At 37.1% G+C, this 19,948-nt stretch overlaps 1 protein-coding gene across 1 annotated transcript in view; it reads left to right on the top strand.

The window, feature by feature from the left end:
- LOC127440209 (A disintegrin and metalloproteinase with thrombospondin motifs 7-like) overlaps nucleotides 1–19,948 on the top strand; it is a gene marked incomplete at its 5' end in the record, with an annotated part of 96,811 nt that overhangs the window by 48,920 nt on the left and 27,943 nt on the right. Inside the window, 7 exons of the mRNA XM_051696678.1 lie at nucleotides 329–476; nucleotides 6,416–6,542; nucleotides 6,733–6,946; nucleotides 10,498–12,195; nucleotides 14,392–14,544; nucleotides 14,640–14,813; nucleotides 16,969–17,115. Of these exons, the coding sequence (XP_051552638.1) occupies nucleotides 329–476; nucleotides 6,416–6,542; nucleotides 6,733–6,946; nucleotides 10,498–12,195; nucleotides 14,392–14,544; nucleotides 14,640–14,813; nucleotides 16,969–17,115 (2,661 nt within the window). The remainder of the gene's footprint in view (nucleotides 1–328; nucleotides 477–6,415; nucleotides 6,543–6,732; nucleotides 6,947–10,497; nucleotides 12,196–14,391; nucleotides 14,545–14,639; nucleotides 14,814–16,968; nucleotides 17,116–19,948) is intronic.

Here is a 19,948-nt window from a genome sequence, read left to right as displayed (position 1 = left end):
TTAATTGCTGTAAATTACTGTCATTTACTCACCCTCATGTCGTTCCAAACATGTATGTCTATATTCCGTGGAACACAAAAGGAGAATATTGAAGAATGTTGATTCTGCTCTTATTTCCATACAATGAAAGTGATGGGGACTGAGGTTATCAGGCCCTCAAATTCCACTAAAAGAAAGACACACAGGTTTGGAACAAAATTAGGGTGACACTGTCTATTTTAATTTGTCTGTTTTGCCCATCCTTTGTTTGTGCCATTATTTATATATGCTTATACACATAAATATACTGTATACTCTTGGTCTTTAATAGTGCCTCATTGTTCTCCAGCTGCTCTTTCAGGAGTCGAATCCAGGAGTGAGATACGAGTACACTATAAGCAGAGACAGTTTTGTCGATTCCAACAATGGTACCCCTGTCTCTTATTTCCAGTGGATTTTTGGGGCCTGGGCAGAGTGCAGCGCTACGTGTGGTACTGGTAAGGAGCCGTTTTGCTCACTTTTTTATTATAACATGCTTCCACTCACACGTTCAACCTGAGACAAGCCAATTTAATCCAATCCTGGTGGGAATTGCATTACTTACACGTTTGAATTTACTTTAGGTGCTTGAAAATGTTACAGCTATTCTTTTTACAGTTTCACTTTACCATTGCTTGGGTCATAAGTTGATCTGTTTGTGCAGTCAAGCTCTGTGGCTTGGTATTTTGTTATAAATTAGGTATTTGGCACAAAATGTTCTCACAAATATAGACAGACACTATCACTGACCCCGATTCAACGTAAAAACAAATCTCCCAAATCTCAAATTTTCTCCCAATTTGGAATGCCCAATTCCCGCTACTTAGTAGGTCCTTGTGGTGGCGCGGTTACTCGCCTCAGTCCGGGTGGCGGAGTTGAAACAGTCAATCAGCGCATCTTATCACATGGCTTGCTGTGCATGACACCGTGGAGACTCACAGCACGTGGAGGCTCATGCTACTCTCTGCGATCCATGCACAACTTACCACACAACTCATTGAGAGAGAGAACCCCTAATCACGACCACGAGGAGGTTACCCCATGTGACTCTACCCTCCCTAGCAACTGGGCCAATTTGGTTGCTTAGGAGACCTGGCTGGAGTCACTCAGCACGCCCTGGATTCGAACTCGCGACTCCAGGTGTGGTAGTCAGTGTCAATACTCACTGAGCTACCCAGGCTCCAGCCCCGATTTAACTTTATAGGAAACAGATTTCAAACCAGCTGATGGTAGATGAACTCAAGCTGAAAGCAGTGAAAACTTTCCCAGGCAAGCTTGAATATGATTGGAAGTAAGACTTCAATAATGGCAAATGTGCCACTGGAAATGAGGTATTAGACTACATTATATTGCCAAATGGTTGTATGGCCAAGTAACGCGTAAGGTTAACATTGTGTCCTAACAAGGCACAACGCTATATCCATGTTACTCTTGAGTGTTTTTCCCAGCCACAATTGCGGCAATATTTTATTAGTTGCTTGGTTTCTGTCGCGTTCAAATATCAAATATGTTCTGATTGGCTGCTAGTTTGTCACTACATAGCATTTCATTTTCATTGTGGACTGAAAATGACTTGTCACTGGAAACTGGTTAGGACACAGTATAAAGGGGCGTTCACACTGATAGCGATTCAATCGCCCGAGGTTGCCAAATCACTGACTTGTTGGTTGCTAGCCTGCATTTATTCTTAACTGCAATATCCAATTGTGGCCACATCCACACTAATATGTCTTTGGTTGAAAAAGCATTGATTTTGCTATGTTTGAGCCTCCCATCCACACTGGAATGCCGTTTTCCTCCAAAAACAGAGACTTTGGAAAATTCTCTCTAGTACATTAGAAACTTTGATTTAAAGCAAAAAAGTATTTGAAAATCGGTCAAAAAGACAAAGGTACTTAACATCTTTAAAGAGGGCATGCATGGAATCTAAAAACGATGGAAAAACATAGAGGATAGAATCAATAGATTTTTAGTTTATTGCAATATTTTCAGAATTATAAAATTATTTTTCACAGATAAACAAGATTGAGAGTGTAGGCAGACTGATTCGATTTTGCCATGGAAGTGGCCGATCGCTGCTGTGCTCTTTCGCTGCAGTTCTCTGATTGGTGGATTTCCCCCCCTCAGGATCATGGGTAGTGTAGTTCTTCACCAGGAATTCTGCTATTAACAATTTTTATACAATAAAGTTGAAATGATGCCGACTGATGACTTCAACAGAAGCATATACCATCGATTAACAACATTGCAGCTGATGGTAAGGTTTGGCTTTAAAGGTTTATAAGTTATCGTTAAAAATCAATTTGCCCTGATGAAAAAGTAAGTAGCATTTTGACTTCTGGAACCCAACTGCTGCTTGGTAGTCGTCGCATTTTGTCACTGCTAATTTGCATGAAGTTGAACTTTGCTCAACTTTGGCACTACACTGATAGTTGCACGTGTCACCAGTAATCACCAAATCTCTGTCAGTATGAACGCCCCTTAATAACCTGGATGAGTTAAGCAGCAATTTTAAGTGCTATTGTAGCACAATTATTGGTTTCACTTTTCTCTGTTGCACATACTGGCAATGATGTCATAAATATTCATTTTATACTGATTGTAACGTTTTCTCTTCCTTTCTTTGTTGCTGTGAATGAACAGATGTGTTTATTGTGAGGCCTTTTTCTTAATCAGTTTAATCACTCACAGCATTCCAGTTAGTGATTAGTTGAAGACCGTTTGATTCAGACAGTACTGTTATGGATATATACATCTGGAGTTTTCAGTGTGTGCTTTCAACATTTTTAATGTACTTATAATAGTACTATGCTAATCAAAGTTTAATTATCGTAAACATCTTGAATCTTTGTAGAGATTTATCAGTTGCTCATACAGTACCTGAGCCTTGTCTGCTTACAAAAGAAATGTGCCTGTATTTTAATGAAATTCTGATTCTTATAATTTTGGCTGAATACCTGGTTCCTTGTATCACAATCACCATGGGGAAAGTAAATATTTGAGCTGAGAACATTTTATAATTTTTTTTTCTGAGGAGGTGAGTGAAATGAAAGGCTTTTGCATAAAACTCTACTCTGCGGGAAGCAGCTTTATGGTCTTTTTAAGTCATACAAAAGGTAAAGATAGTTTTTAAATCATTCCTTGTTCAAAAGCTTTAAGGTCATTAGAAATAAAAAGGCTTTTTCACAATTAATTAGGCTTATTCAAAACAATTCAGAAATTATTTGAAGTTGGTAACTGGGTTTAGTAGAGGACAGATAAGACAGAAGTTATGAGGCTAAAACAATCATTTTTGTTTGTTATTTTTGTATTAAAATGTTTTGATTTTCACTAACAGAAAGAGGTTTTTGGCCGAAAAATATTATTTGAAAATGAACACACAACAGCCTGGATTATTCTATGAATTCTCTCATTATTCTGTGCATCCTAAAGTGGCCAAAAGTCTGAAAGTTAGATTCGGGTACCGTAAAGTCGAGAATATGAGTTAAGAATCATTAGTGTTGACCCAAAGCCTTCATCCTCACATGGAAACAAGTCGAAACAATGTCAGTTTGCACCATGAATCCTCAGACAGACTCTGAAGTAATCACGTCTGATTTCCAAAGATTTCACACTCAAATTTAAGGCAGCTTCATACTGTTTGCCACTATACTTTCCATGGACATCAAAAACTGCATTTTTTGATATGCCATATTCACACTAGCCCCTTTCACACATGTAACCAGGTTGGTGGCATATTAAACTGGCATAGACGAAAGTATATTAATACTAGGGCTGTTGATTTAACATGTTAATTCGGTGCAATCAATTATAAAAAATAAATAAATAAATAATAAAAAAAACATGTTAAGAAAATGAATGCAATTAATCATCCTAGTACCGTAATAAGTAAAATTCCTACCTCCGGAGCCATTTAAGCTTGAAGTACTATCTGTTTTCAGCACGAGGCAGTAAGCGAAACTCCAGGTGTTTAGGCAATGCACAGCTGTAACAACAAACGAAAACAACAAAACAGACATTTTTCTCATTAAAATAATTATAAGTGCTTTATTTTTCCCATCATAATTTCTGTCTTGTGTTAAATGGTAACAGATGCTAAAAATGCTTCAACCACTGATTAAAATGAAATGTAATTGGCTTCTCCCAGTGAGAGTCTCTAAATAATAAGACAATGTGTCCATATCTATTGCATGTTGTGCCCCTATCAGTAGTGCTAATGTGTTTGAATGTGTATGATTGTTTTTAGATGCAATTAACCGCTGCTCGTCTTCAATTTGACTGAAGTGCTCAAAAGATTAGCATCATTTAATCAGTCAGGCACAGCACGTAAATCAATTATTTGATATCATGACAGCAGAATTAAAGCTTTTTGTTTGTCCAGATTTAACTTTATGGGTTCCAGCCTATTAAATTGTGTTTTTAAACATAGCTCAGCCATGTATGAACGTTCAAATGTGTAGAGGTTCCAGAATATCACATGTGTATGTGGACACAGTCATCCAGAGTGCAATGATTGCATTGTGTAACTGAATAAAAAAAAAAGCAAGATTGCAGCGTTAGCTTGGCCTGCATCTCATTTCATGCCTTTGGGAAAAGTGATTAGCTTTTTCTGTACTCAGTGGCCCTCTTACAGTGTACAGATTCTCTTTGTTGAATGCCTGCACATAAAAGAGTAGAAACCGAAAATCAGAAGTATAAATAAATCTGGCCATCTAAAATCAATAAATAGCCAAAATCTCTCTCTCCTGCATGCATGCATGCATGCACACACGGCTTGGGCGTCTTTGGACTAAATGTCATCTTATGTGGGCCAAACTAATATAATAAACATAAATAAATATTTAATTATTTTATTTTAATTATTTGTTTTCATTACAGATCTGCTTTTCGGTCAGAACCTGGCCACATCAAATCTGTATTAATGCAACATATCTAACAAGAATTCAGTGATTTGGAAAGGACTGAGAAATTGACATTTTATCTAATAATTTTTCATTTTTGTAGTAATTATTTATGGTTGTCTAAAAAGTCTTCAGCATGTCACTTAAGGCTACGTCAACAATGTGCACTATGGCAAAGAAATGTGTGATGTAGTAGTTTACTTTCAGGATCAAAAACATTTTTATCATGTTCAACTGAAAAAGGGAGAAGCCTCAATTTTAGGGCAGCAGGAATTGGTGTAATTCTGAAAATATACTGTGATAAACCATATAAACTTTGGTTTCATGAAGAAAATGATTGGAACAAAATTAACTGGTTATTAACGTTAAAAATAAAGTTTTGTTTCCATTTTCCGATTAACTTTTTTTTTTTATTCCAAGCATTACACAACACAAAACACAATATATAAACACAGAATCAAACATTATTCCCCCTTCAACCCCCATTAACTTCTCCTCCTCCCAATCACCAACCCCACCCCAACATACATCACAGTGGTCAAGGCCCGAGCCACACACATATAAACACAAACAAACATTCTTGAGAAAACAAAAACACAGAAATCAACAAATAAAGATAGAAAAGAAGAAAAGAACAATTCCACTGTTTCCGGTTTCAGTTACATTCTGCAAAAAAATGAGTTTGTTTTCATATTTCGTTCCTTGAAGCGTTTTCAGTCCTTGTCACTAAGTGATGAGCCATTTCCTCACAAAAACAGTTTATTCAGCATTCTAAAGCATCTCCTCCATTAACATCCATTCAAAAAGAACTGCCTCCAGTCTCCTCGCCAGGGTACCACCGTGTTACTATGTTTTGCAAATTTAAAAGGCTTCCCATGGTAGAGAGGTTCTGGCTTTAACACTCAAAGACAGCTGGGCCAAGCTGAGATCTTGACACTGATTTTCAAAGTTTCAAACTATGTTGAACTTGGCACGTCCTCCTAAAAACACAGCTTTTAGAGGTGCTGGAAGCTGTTGGAGACTTCAACAGGCTGTGATTCTCAGAGATGACAAATAAAGGTCAAAGTCAGACAGAGGACGTGACTAGCTGTGGAGAGCGCACAGAAGGGCCGTCCCGCCTCCTTTTGGACTAAACTGAATCACCTGGGGAAAGGAAGAGTAATCTAGGTGGGAAACATCAGAGACCATGACTCACTGGTAGACTGTGTCTCCTACTTTCTAGAGCTGCTTACTGTAAAGGGTAGTTCGCCATCAAAAGGAAAATTCTGTAATCATTTACTCACAGTCAGGGTGTTCCAAACCTGTATTACTTTCTTCTGTGGAACACAAAAGAAGATGTTAAGCAGTGGTACTGTAGTCAGCTCTGTTAATTTGTCAGAAAACCTTGTGTTAGAGCTCCATGTGACTGCCAGATGTGAAATGTGGGTTTATGCATTGGATAACATGCTTGTCCCTGTTTTGTAAACACTTGTTCTTCCATTTGTCATTGTTTTAAGGTGTACAAAGGCAAGTTGTGCATTGTGTAGAGAGGACATCTGGAATTGTTGAGGAGCATTACTGTGACCCATCAACCAGGCCAGATGACAAGCAAACTAGCTGCAATAAGGAGTCATGTCCAGCCATGTGAGTTTTACCCAAATTAATGGACTGAACTAATCATAAGGGCAGTCCTGTACTTTACTCACCCATCATCAGTGGCTGGCAACTGATGGCTTTTAAAGATCTTCAAAGGCTTTATGATGAATACCAATGCAATGACAGTTGCAATGCAGCTGAGTGCACTGAATTCCTGTAATATTTTTCTTTTCTGCAGATGGTGGGCTGGAGAGTGGCAGAAGTGCTCATCATCTTGTGGAGACATGGGGCTGAGTAAGAGAACAGTCCTCTGTATTCAGAGTGTGGCCCTGGATGAGCAGCGAGCACTGCAACCTACTGAATGTCAACACATGCCTAAGCCTGAATCGATTGCCCCATGCAACACACATTTGCCCTGCCCTGCAGATTGGATGACTGGAGCCTGGTCAGAGGTGAGTAGGGACAGAGAGCAGTTCTTGAAAAAATATTATTATTATTATTTTTTTTTTCTTAAATTACATGCTGCATAGTAATACCTTGTTTTTTTTACATGTACTATGGTAATAACATGTTTTTGGACGTGTACTATGGTAAAACAGTGTTGTTGTTTTTTTTTTTTGTTTTTTTTTTTAACATATCCTATGGTAATACCTTGCTGTTTTGGACATGGTAATACCATGTTTAATGGACATGTACCATGGTAATACCATGTTTTGTGGACATGTACCATGGTAATACCATGTTTTTGGACATGTACCATGGAAACACCATGATTTATGGACATGTACTATGGTAATACCATGTTTTATGGACATGTACCATGGTAATATCTTGGTGTTTTGGACATGGTAATACCATGTTTTTGATCATGATATCATGGTAATAGCATGTTGGACATGTACTAAGGTAATAACTTGTTTTTGATGTATATTATGGTAATACCTTGACATTTTGGACATGATAATACGTTTTATTGACATGTACCATAGTAACACCATATTTAATGGAATTGTACCATGATAATACCATGTTTTATGGATGTCCCATGGTAATAAATTTGTTTTGGACATGTACTATGGTAATACCATGTTTTTGGACATGTGCCATGGTAATACCATGGTAATACCAAGTTTTATGCACATGTACTATGGTAATGCCATGTTTGTGGATATGTAACATGGTAATACCATGTTTTTGGACATGTGACATGGTAATACCATGGTAATACCAAGTTTTATGCCCATGTACTATGCTAATGCCATGTTTTTGGATATGTAACATGGTAATACCATGTTTTTGGACATGTGCCATGGTAATACCATGGTAATACCAAGTTTTATGCACATGTACTATGGTAATGCCATGTTTGTGGATATGTAACATGGTAATACCATGTTTTTGGACATGTGCCATGGTAATACCATGGTAATACCAAGTTTTATGCACATGTACTATGGTAATGCCATGTTTGTGGATATGTAACATGGTAATACCATGTTTTTGGACATGTGACATGGTAATACCATGGTAATACCAAGTTTTATGCCCATGTACTATGCTAATGCCATGTTTTTGGATATGTAACATGGTAATACCATGTTTTTGGACATGTGCCATGGTAATACCATGGTAATACCAAGTTTTATGCCCATGTACTATGGTAATGCCATGTTTTTGGATATGTAACATGGTAATACCATGTTTTTGGACATGTGCCATGGTAATACCATGTTTTATGGTAATACCATGTCTTTGGACATGTGCCATGGTAATACCATGTTTTATGGTAATACAATGTTTTTGGACATGTGCCACGGTAATACCATGTTTTATGGTAATACAATGTTTTTGGACATGTGCCATGGTAATACCATGTTTTATGGTAATACCATGTCTTTGGACATGTGCCAAGGTAATACCACGTTTTATTGACATGTACCATAGTAACACCATATTTAATGGAATTGTACCATGGTAATACCATGTTTTATGGAAATGTGACGTGGTAATACCATGTTTTTGGACATGTACCATGGTAATACCTTAGTGTTTTGGACATGGTAATACCATATTTTTGAACATGATTACATAGTAATACCATGTTGGACATGTACTATGGTAATACCGTGGTTTTTGACGTATATCATGGTAATACACTGGTTTTTTTGGCATGGTAATACCATGTTTTTTGGACATGGTACCATGGCAAACCATGTTTTGGGGCATTAACCATGGTAATACCATGCTTTTTGACATGTAATATGGTAATACCTGGGTGTTTTGGACATGGTAATACCATGTTTTTGATCATGATATCATGGTAATAGCACGTTGGACATGTACTAAGGTAATAACTTGTTTTTGACGTATATTATGGTAATACCTTGACATTTTGGACATGATAATACCATGTTTTTTGGACATGCCATGGTAATACATTTGTTTTGGACATGTACTATGGTAATACCATGTTTTTGGACATGTGCCTTGGTAATACCATGGTAATACCAAGTTTTATGCACATGTACTATGGTAATACCATGTTTTATGGTAATACCATGTCTTTGGACATGTGCCAAGGTAATACCACGTTTTATTGACATGTACCATAGTAACACCATATTTAATGGAATTGTACCATGGTAATACCATGTTTTATGGATGTGCCATGGTAATACATTTGTTTTGGACATGTACTATGGTAATACCATGTTTTTGGACATGTGCCATGGTAATACCAAGTTTTATGCCCATGTACTATGGTAATACCATGTTTTTGGATATGTAACATGGTAATACAATGTTTTTGGACATGTGCCGTGGTAATACCATGTTTTATGGTAATACCATGTCTTTGGACATGTGCCAAGGTAATACCACGTTTTATTGACATGAACCATAGTAACACCATATTTAATGGAATTGTACCATGATAATACCATGTATTATGGAAATGTGATGTGGTAATACCATGTTTTTGGACATGTACCATGGTAATACCTTAGTGTTTTGGACATGGTAATACCATATTTTTGAACATGATTACATAGTAATACCATGTTGGACATGTACTATGGTAATGCCGTGGTTTTTGATGTATATCATGGTAATACATTGGTTTTTTTGGCATGGTAATACCATGTTTTTTGGACATGGTACCATGGCAAACCATGTTTTGGGACATTAACCATGGTAATACCATGCTTTTTGACATGTAATATGGTAATACCTGGGTGTTTTGAACATAACATCAAGTTTTTTGGACATGGTACTATAGCAATACCTCATTTTAAGACATTTACCATGGCAATTCCATGTTTTTCCTATATTCTGTGGTTGTACCAATATACTTTTTGAAGGACCCTGGACTATCATGTAACCATAGTATAAGTATGGTAATGATTCACTACCACAGTACATATCAAAGTGCCATTGTTTTACCATCTGATATCATCACTGTACAACAACAGTACTTTTTGTAATGGAGAACAGAGGGACCCTCTCCACATTCGTGCTGTCAATACTACAAATATACATGCTTTTTGAGTACACCTACATTTCTGACAAGTGGAATGTCAGATTCAATTATTTTATGAGTGCGAACTGTACAAAATACTTTTTGTTTGACTTTGTTATCTCTTCGATTCGATTGACCTAGTTTAGAGAATCTGATTCGTCTGAGCTCAAAAACAGAGTTTCTTGTTGGATTATTTGTGCAATGTTTCACTAAAATGTATTTCAGACACCATACAAATTCAGCTCTTTTCAGCTCTGAAATGCCTCAAGACTTTGCATCTTACAACACAAACTTTTGCTCTCTTTGAAGACATGTTATATTTTGCAGATCATTCATTTTCCTGTGCCATTAAAACATGCCTTCATTTTATCGATCTCTAGGCTCAGACCCTAAAGAAAACATTCTGAATTGCTGTCTTATTTTTCAATAGTGGTGATACAGTTCTCTGTCCTTGACACTTCTTGCTGATTATTATTTCCTCCACAGTGCTCTGTGAGCTGTGCAGCTGGTCTCCAGACTCGTGACGTGACCTGCAGCTGGAACACTGCCGTAGACTGTGACTCGAAAGCCAAGCCTAATTCAACCATGCCATGCTATGCTCGGGACTGCCCCACAAATTCAAACGTCTTTGGCAATGACAAGTCTGAAAGTGGAGCATCTAGCAAAGAAGTTTTTAATGACATTCAAGCAATACCTTATGATGTACCCACATTTGGCATCGGTACAACAAGAATTCAGCCCAGGGACAATGTTGACCTCAATAATATAGAAGAAGGAGATTTCTCACATTATAGTCATGTAGACAAGCCTTCTGAAAATTCCATTGTGGAAAATCTTCAGGTTGATGATTTTTACTATGACTACAATTTCATAAAATTTCATGAGGATCTGTCATATGATCTTGACAAAGATGAAAATGATGTGTTTGATAACTCAGGAATAAATCAAGGGACAGATGTCCCCACAACTACCTCATCGCCATCCACCACTGTGGACCAACTTAATTCCACCACCATGCACTCGAACAGCATCACCAACAAGGGTACTGAAAGTCATGAACCACAGAATTCCAATGAAAATAGCGATGAAGTATTTGCAGACAACTATTTCCTACCTGTCATTACAACAACAGAACCATCCTCTCCTGTTACAAGGTTATTTAACAAATGGAAAGACTTAAACGTTAATCTTGACGTAACTCAGGACTTCAGTGCCACAAGAAACTCTACACCAATTGGGGAGCACGCATTATCAAATGAAACTCTGCCAGACATTTTTTGGACACCTAAACAACTTGAAATCCCTAATGAAAATTTTAATAACTTGAACGATTACAAAGAAGTTCAGAAAGATAACACCAAAATGCCTGTAGCTGAAGTTGTGGCTGTGGAGGATGGAGAAGATGAAAAGCAGTTTGGCGAAGAACATGGAGGTGAGAGTGACTGGGAAAGCTTTCAACCACAACCAAGCACTAAAACCTCTGAAACGCCATTGGATAATGTGCTTTATTTTGAAACCAATGAGAATAGACAAGTTGATAATCCCACAACTCCATTAAAGTTGATTACAGACTCTCCAAAGTTCTTACTTGGCACAATTTCACACCCATTAGAGCTACTCAGCAGTACTTTCAGCGTTTTCACTGAATCAACAAAGAACACCAAGTCTAGTGAACCATGGCTCGCCATTAGTGAGATTATAACCTCGGATAGCCTTTCTCAAGAGTCCATTCCTTCTCCAACTTCCTCTAACGTGGCCAAACATTACAGTAGCATGACCTCAGCAGCTGGAACAACAGCTCTACATCCTACAGATATGGAAAGTGATTTAGAGCCCCCAGTCATGACTCCAACTGAGATTCCAGATACTAAATTTGGAACAAAGACTCGCAGTTGGTATTCGAAGGCACCAACCAAGACCACTGAGCCTGGAGCTCCATATACTCGCATAGAGCCTTGGGAAACTCCGGTCCCCTTACCTCGCAGGACAAAGATTAAAAAGAGTGAGATAATTTCAAGAATGCAAAGACCTAGTCTTTTTACTCCAACTCTGCAGCCATCTCAGGGTGCTCCCAATGAACCTTTAGCACATTCTTTTAGCCCTACAATGCCTACTGGGTTGATGCTCTCTTCTCTTTCCCCACCATTCTCGCCTGCACACTGGAGAAAGGGCAACTGGAGTGCTGTGAGTAGTCAATTATACATTCTTCAAATACTCTAGATATGAAGCCAGTGTGGGCTGAGAAACAGCTGTGTGGCACCACAATAAAAGTATTTAACTATGCTGACACCACAGCTTCAGATTTCAACACAAACATAACTTGAACTTTGAGAGCTAGAAGGTAATGACATTAATTTTAAGCTATTCTAGCAGCAAAAAATGGACATCAGGGATCACAAGGCACCTTTATTTGCTTAAAAATCGACTGACAGGATATGAACGTGCACGCATACAGACATACAGATTTCATATCATTACGTGATTTAACCAAGTAGGGCATATTCCTGGATCAACATCCTATGTTTGGCCAGGAACGGTATACGTTGTTTGGTTATGATCAGGCCGTGACAGGATCTGTGCGCAGAACTCCGCAGAAAACAATTTCTGCAGAATTTTGAAATCTGTCATTCATAAAAGTTGTACAAATTTCCCACCCTTTGCATGTATGTTTATTAAACATTTTGGCTAATATTATGATGTTTTAGCTATCATTAAGGGTATAGTACTCTCAGCTCCATTTATCACATTTTACTGTGTTAAAAAAAATCACTTCCACAGAATTCGGCAGATGTTCCCGCAGCAAAAAACCAAAACCAAAAAAAAACCTTACCCTAACCATACCCTAATCTACCCTTGAAATCAGATGGAAATGATAGGGTTAGGAGAATAGTTCACCCAAAAATAAAAATTCTGTCAATTTACTCAACCTCATGTCATTCCAAACCCGTTGACTTTCTCTTTTTGGAAGAACAAAAAAGGAGATGGTTTAATGAATATTCTGGTCCATCTCTTCAAAACCAAGCTTAAAATAGGACTCAGAATTGTCATAAAAGTAATCCATGCAACTCTTGTGTAATATTTCAAGTCTTCTAAAGGCATGCAATAGGTTTTGGTGGGAAACAACATACAATTTAATTAATTATTCAGTGAAACACCTGATCTGTTGCATGGTCAAGAGCACTATGAGAGAAGCCCCTCAAATTATCTGATCAAAAAGTTATGAATAATAATAAAAAATGGTTAAAAAAAATTCATTGCATTTCCTTTCAGCTTCATGTGACTCTTTCTGTGTTTTATCAAGTATACTTATAAAAATACAATTAAATATAAAAAAAAAAAAAAAAAAAAACAATGAAACCTGCACACTTTTTGCTGCATAATGAAAATAATGAAATAATGAAAATGAAACTCTCATTGTAAAAAAAAAAAAAATAATAATAATAATCTCAATGAACTTTATATGCTTTCTGTGTTACAAATAATATACAAAATTAAGCATTTAACTAAATATTTTTTTGAAACTATCCAAAAATTGAATAAATAAAAAATTATACTGCTTTGCAGAAGCAAATTTGAAAGAATAGCTCACCAAAAAACAAACAAAAAAAAAAATTCTGAAGTCTGAGAAAAGCACTATAATAGTTGTCCATATCACCCCTGCACTGTAGTTCAGGTCTTCTGAAATGTAAATATTAAAGGGATAGTATAAATCTATTCATTTACTCTCCATCATGCCATCCCAGATGTGTGTGACTTTCTTTATTCTTCAGAACACAAACAAAGGTTTTGGAAGTATATTTCAGCTCTGTAGGTCCATCAAATGCAAGTGAATGGGTACCAAATTTTGAAGGTCCAAAAAGCACATATAGCCATCATAAAAGTAATCCATACGACTCCAGTGGATTAATTAATATCTTCTAAAGCAAAACGCTTGGTGTGTGTCAGAAATAGATCAATATTAAAAACTTTTACTAAACCTTTTACTAAAAATGTGGCACCCATCCTCTTGCGTTTTATGGACCTACAGAGCTGAAATATTCTTCCAAAAATCTCAGTTTGTCTTCTGCTGAAGAAAGAAAATCATACTCATCTGGGATGGCATGATGGTGAGTTAGAGAATTTTCATTTTGGGTGATCTGTTCCTTTAATTCACTGAAAATCTTTCCCTTTAACCATTCAAATCTGGTGTGCATGCAACAACATCTTTGTTTACATAAGCACAGCACAACCAGGCAGACGCACCACTTAAGACAAAGGCGGTAGAGAAGAAGATATCACGCACAAACTTAATTGGTTCTTTTATTTTGTGACCTGTTGCAAAATGACCAGTTATTTTTTGTTTTGTTTTTAACTCTTAGTATAACATGCTTTGTATTGTAGTGCTCCACAAGTTGTGGGCTTGGTGCCATCTGGAGGTCAGTGTCCTGCAGCACTGGCAATGAATCAGACTGTGATTTAGCTACCAGACCAGTGCCAGCGCGCCGCTGCTACCTACGACCCTGCTCCGTTTGGAAAATTGGAGAGTGGAGTAAAGTATGTCTGACTGCACTTAACCAAAACATAATGAATTTCATTAATAAACATAATGACTTGTATTCACTGAACTTGCACAATATCTTGTTTGGCAGTGCTCGAAGAACTGTGGTGGAGGTGTTAAATTGCGAGAGATTCATTGTTATGACACAAGGGATCAGAGGCCACTGCGGCCATTCCACTGCCAGGCCACTTCTCTGAGACCACCTGCCCGAATGCCCTGTAACATCCACAGCTGTCTGGACTGGTACACCTCCTCCTGGGGACAGGTAAAGTCTTTACCTTTCAGCTTCTGTTTTCCACTCCCTTTTTTTCAGCTCTCTGTGTTAGCCTATCTTACTACATTTAATTGTGTTTCTTCAACTTCGGGCAATTTAAGCATTGTGGACTTCTCGAAAGTAAAGTCTCATAAAACATTTTTCACATTCTCACTAGTTTATTTACAGTAATTTGTCTGCTAACAATGTCCAACAATGTATGCACATGCATCAAAAGATTCTCTCTACAGTGCAATTTGCAGCACATCTCAAATTCTGTATTGTTTTTTTATAGAAATCTGTGGTGGAAATTATGCTGATGGAAATTACATTTACAGTTATTTTTTTTAATTTTTATGTATCCAAAATACACTCAAATAATACTTTCACCTTTTGTGCAACTTGGCAAAATAACAGCTAAATAGGAAATGGTGCCCAATAAAAAATATTCTGCCCTCAAGTGATATTTACCTTGATTTTTCTTTGTTTTCTTTAAAGGGATAGTTCACCCAAAAATGAAAATTTTCTCATCTTTTACTCTCCCAGGAGTGTATGACTTTCTTTCTTCTGCAGAACACATTTAAAGGAAAAATAGAAAAATATCTCAGCTCAGTAGGTCCTTATAATGCAAGTGGATGGTGATCTGAATTTTGAAGCTCCAGAAAGAACAGACAGAGAGCATAAACGTCATCCATACGACTCCAGCGGTTAAATTAATATCTTCTAAAGCAACATGATGGGTGCAAAAAATATCAACATTAATGTACTTTTTAGCTATAAAGCATCGCTTCCGGTCAGCAGCAGTATACGCGTTCACAAGAGGGCTGAGTTCACGTGGTCTCTCGTTTGACGAATTCGCGTTAGCATGTTACGGACATAATCTCACACTCTTCTCTAGGTTGAGACATCCAGGATAAGCACACAAACGTACCATTATGAGTAAAGAAACATATACAAAAACAGATCTAAACCAAAACCAACAAAGCTTCTGTACAGCATTCCTCTTACTCAGTTGTAAACAGCGCTGCTCTACAGGGTGTGTCGCACGTGACGTTACCGCAGTAATTTAACAGCTGGATTCATATGGATGACGTTTATGCTGACTGTCTGTTCTTTTTGGAGTTTCAAAAGTCGGATCACCATCCACTTGCATTTTAAGGACCTACTGAGCTGAGATATTTTTCTATTTTTCTTCAAATGTGTTCTGCTGAAGAAAGGAAGTCATACATATCTGGGACTGCATGAGGGTGAGTAAATGATGAGAGCATTTTCATTTTTGGGTGAACGATCCCTTTAAACAGCCCCTAACTGGCACTTTTATTGTCTTGATTAAAGGTCCACTCAGTAATTTTTTCCTCCATTAAAAAAGTTTAACTCCTAAGACATGAATTGTAATTTTGCAATATATGTAGGAAATCATGAGCACTCACATTAAAATGAAGACTCCAGTCATATCAGTAACCTTATAAATGCTGTTTTATTCTACATGGAGAGGGTCCACATGGGGGCTGCCATGTTAGAATCACATGATCAGCCGAATACTGCTAGCTTAATCTCAGTAACTGTCCTGTTATTTGACTCTTCCACTCATTGATTAAAGTAATCATGGCTAACTGTGAATAATACATTTCTATAATAGCATTTGAAAACTTTTGATTTTAAATGATGCTGCATCCAAGCCGCTAGGTTTCAATGTAAGTCCAAGATGACACAAAGACAAAAGTTACTGAGTGTACCTTTAACAAAAACTTGAAAAACGCTGTAAGGGGCTAAATGGTTTGGTGTGGTGGAAATGGCGCTACAACTGTGGGACAGTTGCAATTTTTGAAAATTGATTGAAATAAATACATTTCGAAATGGTGTATGTTTATTTCACTCTTTGTTTAGATTATCATAGTTGTAGACATGTAGTAATTTTTTCTTTTTTTTTTTTTTTGCAATGGATTTCCTTGGAAGTCTTGGTCTGGGACTAGGCTAAAACAGTCAAATCTGTACGTAAAAGACATTTGAGAAAAATAGATGATGAAGCCAAAGTAGAAAGTTTCCAAGTCTGTGTGACCTTCATATTACAAAAAGAAACATTTTTAAATTTGTTTGTTTTAATAAAATTCAACCTCTGGGAACTTAAAGTGCCCGAGGTTGAAGAAACACCTTGAAATGCCTGCAGTGTTCAGAGCTGTGTGGAGGTGGGGAGCAGCAGAGGCTGGTCACCTGCCCTGAAACTGGGAAATGTGATGAGGAACTGCAGCCCAGCTACATTCAGACTTGTAACATCCATCCTTGCAGCCAGTGGGTTACTGGATCCTGGGGTCAGGTAAGCAGCAAACTCTTCAAGAAGTGTTCATATATTCCATTTTAGAGGGGTTTGTATTAATTTTGGAGGATTATGTAAACATTTAATTTCAACAAGTCAGATGATTTAACTGTGTGTCTGTGTACCAAATGCAAATTAATCTCTTCAACTTACATTAATAATTATAATAATAATAACTTTATTTTTATAGCACCTTTTAGCAATTTAGCAAAAAGTGCTTTACAAAACCTAAAATGAAAACACAATAATGAAATAATAAAAGCAAGTCTGTACAAATTTTAAATGAGACTTAAAAATAGACACCGATTCAGCAAACCCTGTTTACACCTGGTATTAAGTGTTTTTGGTGATCCAATCACATGTGCGGGGTGGGTTCCCACGTGTCCTGGAAAACCTGGAATTTTGCAATGCAGTTTTCCAGTCATGGAAAAGTAATGGAAAATTAGAAAAATACCTAAATGTCCTGGAAAATTATTATTTGTCCTGGAAAATATTTCAGTATAATAAAATGGTTTGACTTTGTTGCTAGCAAGGTTTCCGTTACATGTACAAAAACATGGTAATGATCGGGGCTCGGAATAAACACTTCGACAGCGGTGAATGGGAGTGAATCGTAAACCACAGCAAATATTATTTTCACTTACCCATTTGCTCCAAGACCAAAATAAAAAATCCACTATTATGTTTGAATGGCTTTCCAGAAGAGGAAAAAAATTTAGAGCGGTGGATTAAGACAGTAAAATTGGAGAAGATTCCAAATTTACTGTCACTTTCTCAGCAGCTGTAATAGAAACCTCCTCGCAGCTGTGCTAACTCATTTTTTTAAACTAATTCCAGGGTAATATAACAAAGCATAATGTTATAAATGTACACTCAATATTTTAAAAAATTATAATATAAAAAAGTTTGCTAGATTAACGCTGATAAATAAGGCAGAAATGCATCATCACAGTCTATGGAAAAAGTCTATCGCGGTCCAACTGAGGCAGATCGCTTGATTGGTTACAGCGACAGCCAATCGCGTGCTTGGCTACAGCAGCGTGTGCACAGTGAGAAGCGGCACTCGTGAAACTTCTCATTCATAAACAAACTGAATGATCAGGTACATGAACCGACCGACTGATTGAGAGGGGGATGTTGTTTGTTTACTAAAGCATCAGCATGTGAGTCTAGTGACTGATGTTTACACATGTTGAGTGGGGCTTTCACATGACTCGCGTCAGCGCTGCCGCATACATTGAAGTCTATGAAGTGACGCGTCAGTGCAGCCTCAGCTCCAACTTCACACCAAAATGTTTTTCACTCACGTTTTTGCCTCACAGATTATGTCTTTGAGAGTACAAAGCTACAATAAATATTTTAAAACAGTCCAAATTTATGAAGAGATATTGAATGTCTCATAATTTAGTTTAATTAATTATTACCTTATCATTTCCGAGTATCCAGAGACCTGTTATTGAACGACAATACATTCACACACAAAAAACAACAACAAAAAAAACGCTTAGACCTAAACATAAACGAGTCCTCTTTTTACTTTATGCAATCAAAGCAATTGCCATTTTTTTTCTCCTCCAAATAAATGTTTTCAATGTTTATTGTGTACACCTGCTTTTGTGCGTGGCAAGCTCGTAAATTCGCCCCTCCGTGATGCTTCCTGCAACGCTTGTCATGTGGAGGGCAAAGCGCAGCTTGACGCTGGCGTTGAGTGGAGCGTTAACGCCTTGACTCAACTTGTGAAATGTGCTTTACAATGACGAAAGGACATTATTGAAACTCAAAATGATTATTATTAGGCTATTAATGTTGTCTTTTCTGATGAAAGTCATGCTCAGCAGTTTAAATGCTGTAGGAAAATAAAACAGTACAAAACAGAGAGCTTTGTGCTTATAATAATTAAACATTCGACTGAAGTCTGTAGATTTGACATGTAAATTTTAATAAAGGAGAAGGTAAGGATGTTATTGATACTCATTATTATTATTATAAGACTATTATTGTTGTCTTTTTGGAAGTCATGCTCGGCAGTTCACAAACTGAACGGAAATTATAGATCTGCTTTGTTCTTATAATGCTTAAATACTATAAAGTCTCTTGGCAGATTTCGGTCGTGAACATCTCAAAATGATTCAGTGACTCACTCATTGCACATAAGATGCTCATTTGTCATCTCCGGAAGTGGTCACTAAACTAATCAATTAATGAAGCTAGCCACACCAAAATACCCTTTATTTTTGTAGCTAATTGTGCACAATTTTGTAGATAATTTTCTATAATTGAATCATTAAAATAGCCTAAATTGGCACTTTTAGCTTATTCTTTTTTAAATATAACCCCGAAAAACATGTCCGTGGATCAGTGATTGTCTCAACTTTTTCAACCCTCATGAGTTTGCATCTCTGTGAGTTATAAACTTTAGACAATGATGACAGTCTGATTTAAAAACTTTTTTTTTAATTCACACCATTGGTCGAGGAAGTGTTGCTGTGTCGGGCTGGTCCAGCCGCTCAAACAAACAGAGGAAAGTTTTGAAAGTGCCACAGAGCCACAATGTTATACTTTTATATGAACTCAGCTTACCAGGAGTTTATTAATAGTTGTTTTGCATATTACGCTGGGACACAAGAAATAATTTGAACACTGAACAAATTACACACATCAAATCTCTCTTTCTGTTACATGGAGGTGTCACACAGTCCACAGTAGTTCCGCATAAACACGACTAATTTAGGCAAAAGTAGGAGATAAAACTCTTGCTCTTCCTAACTTACAAGCTTGAACATGTCATCACTACTTCCTGTTGGTGTCTTCTAAGATCCCCAAGAGAATATAA

The sequence above is a fragment of the Myxocyprinus asiaticus genome, chromosome 1 (genome assembly GCF_019703515.2).
Source record: "Myxocyprinus asiaticus isolate MX2 ecotype Aquarium Trade chromosome 1, UBuf_Myxa_2, whole genome shotgun sequence".
Classification (NCBI taxonomy): domain Eukaryota; kingdom Metazoa; phylum Chordata; class Actinopteri; order Cypriniformes; family Catostomidae; genus Myxocyprinus; species Myxocyprinus asiaticus.
Note: the sequence above shows the minus strand (reverse complement) of the source record. Positions and strands in the feature narration are given on the sequence as shown.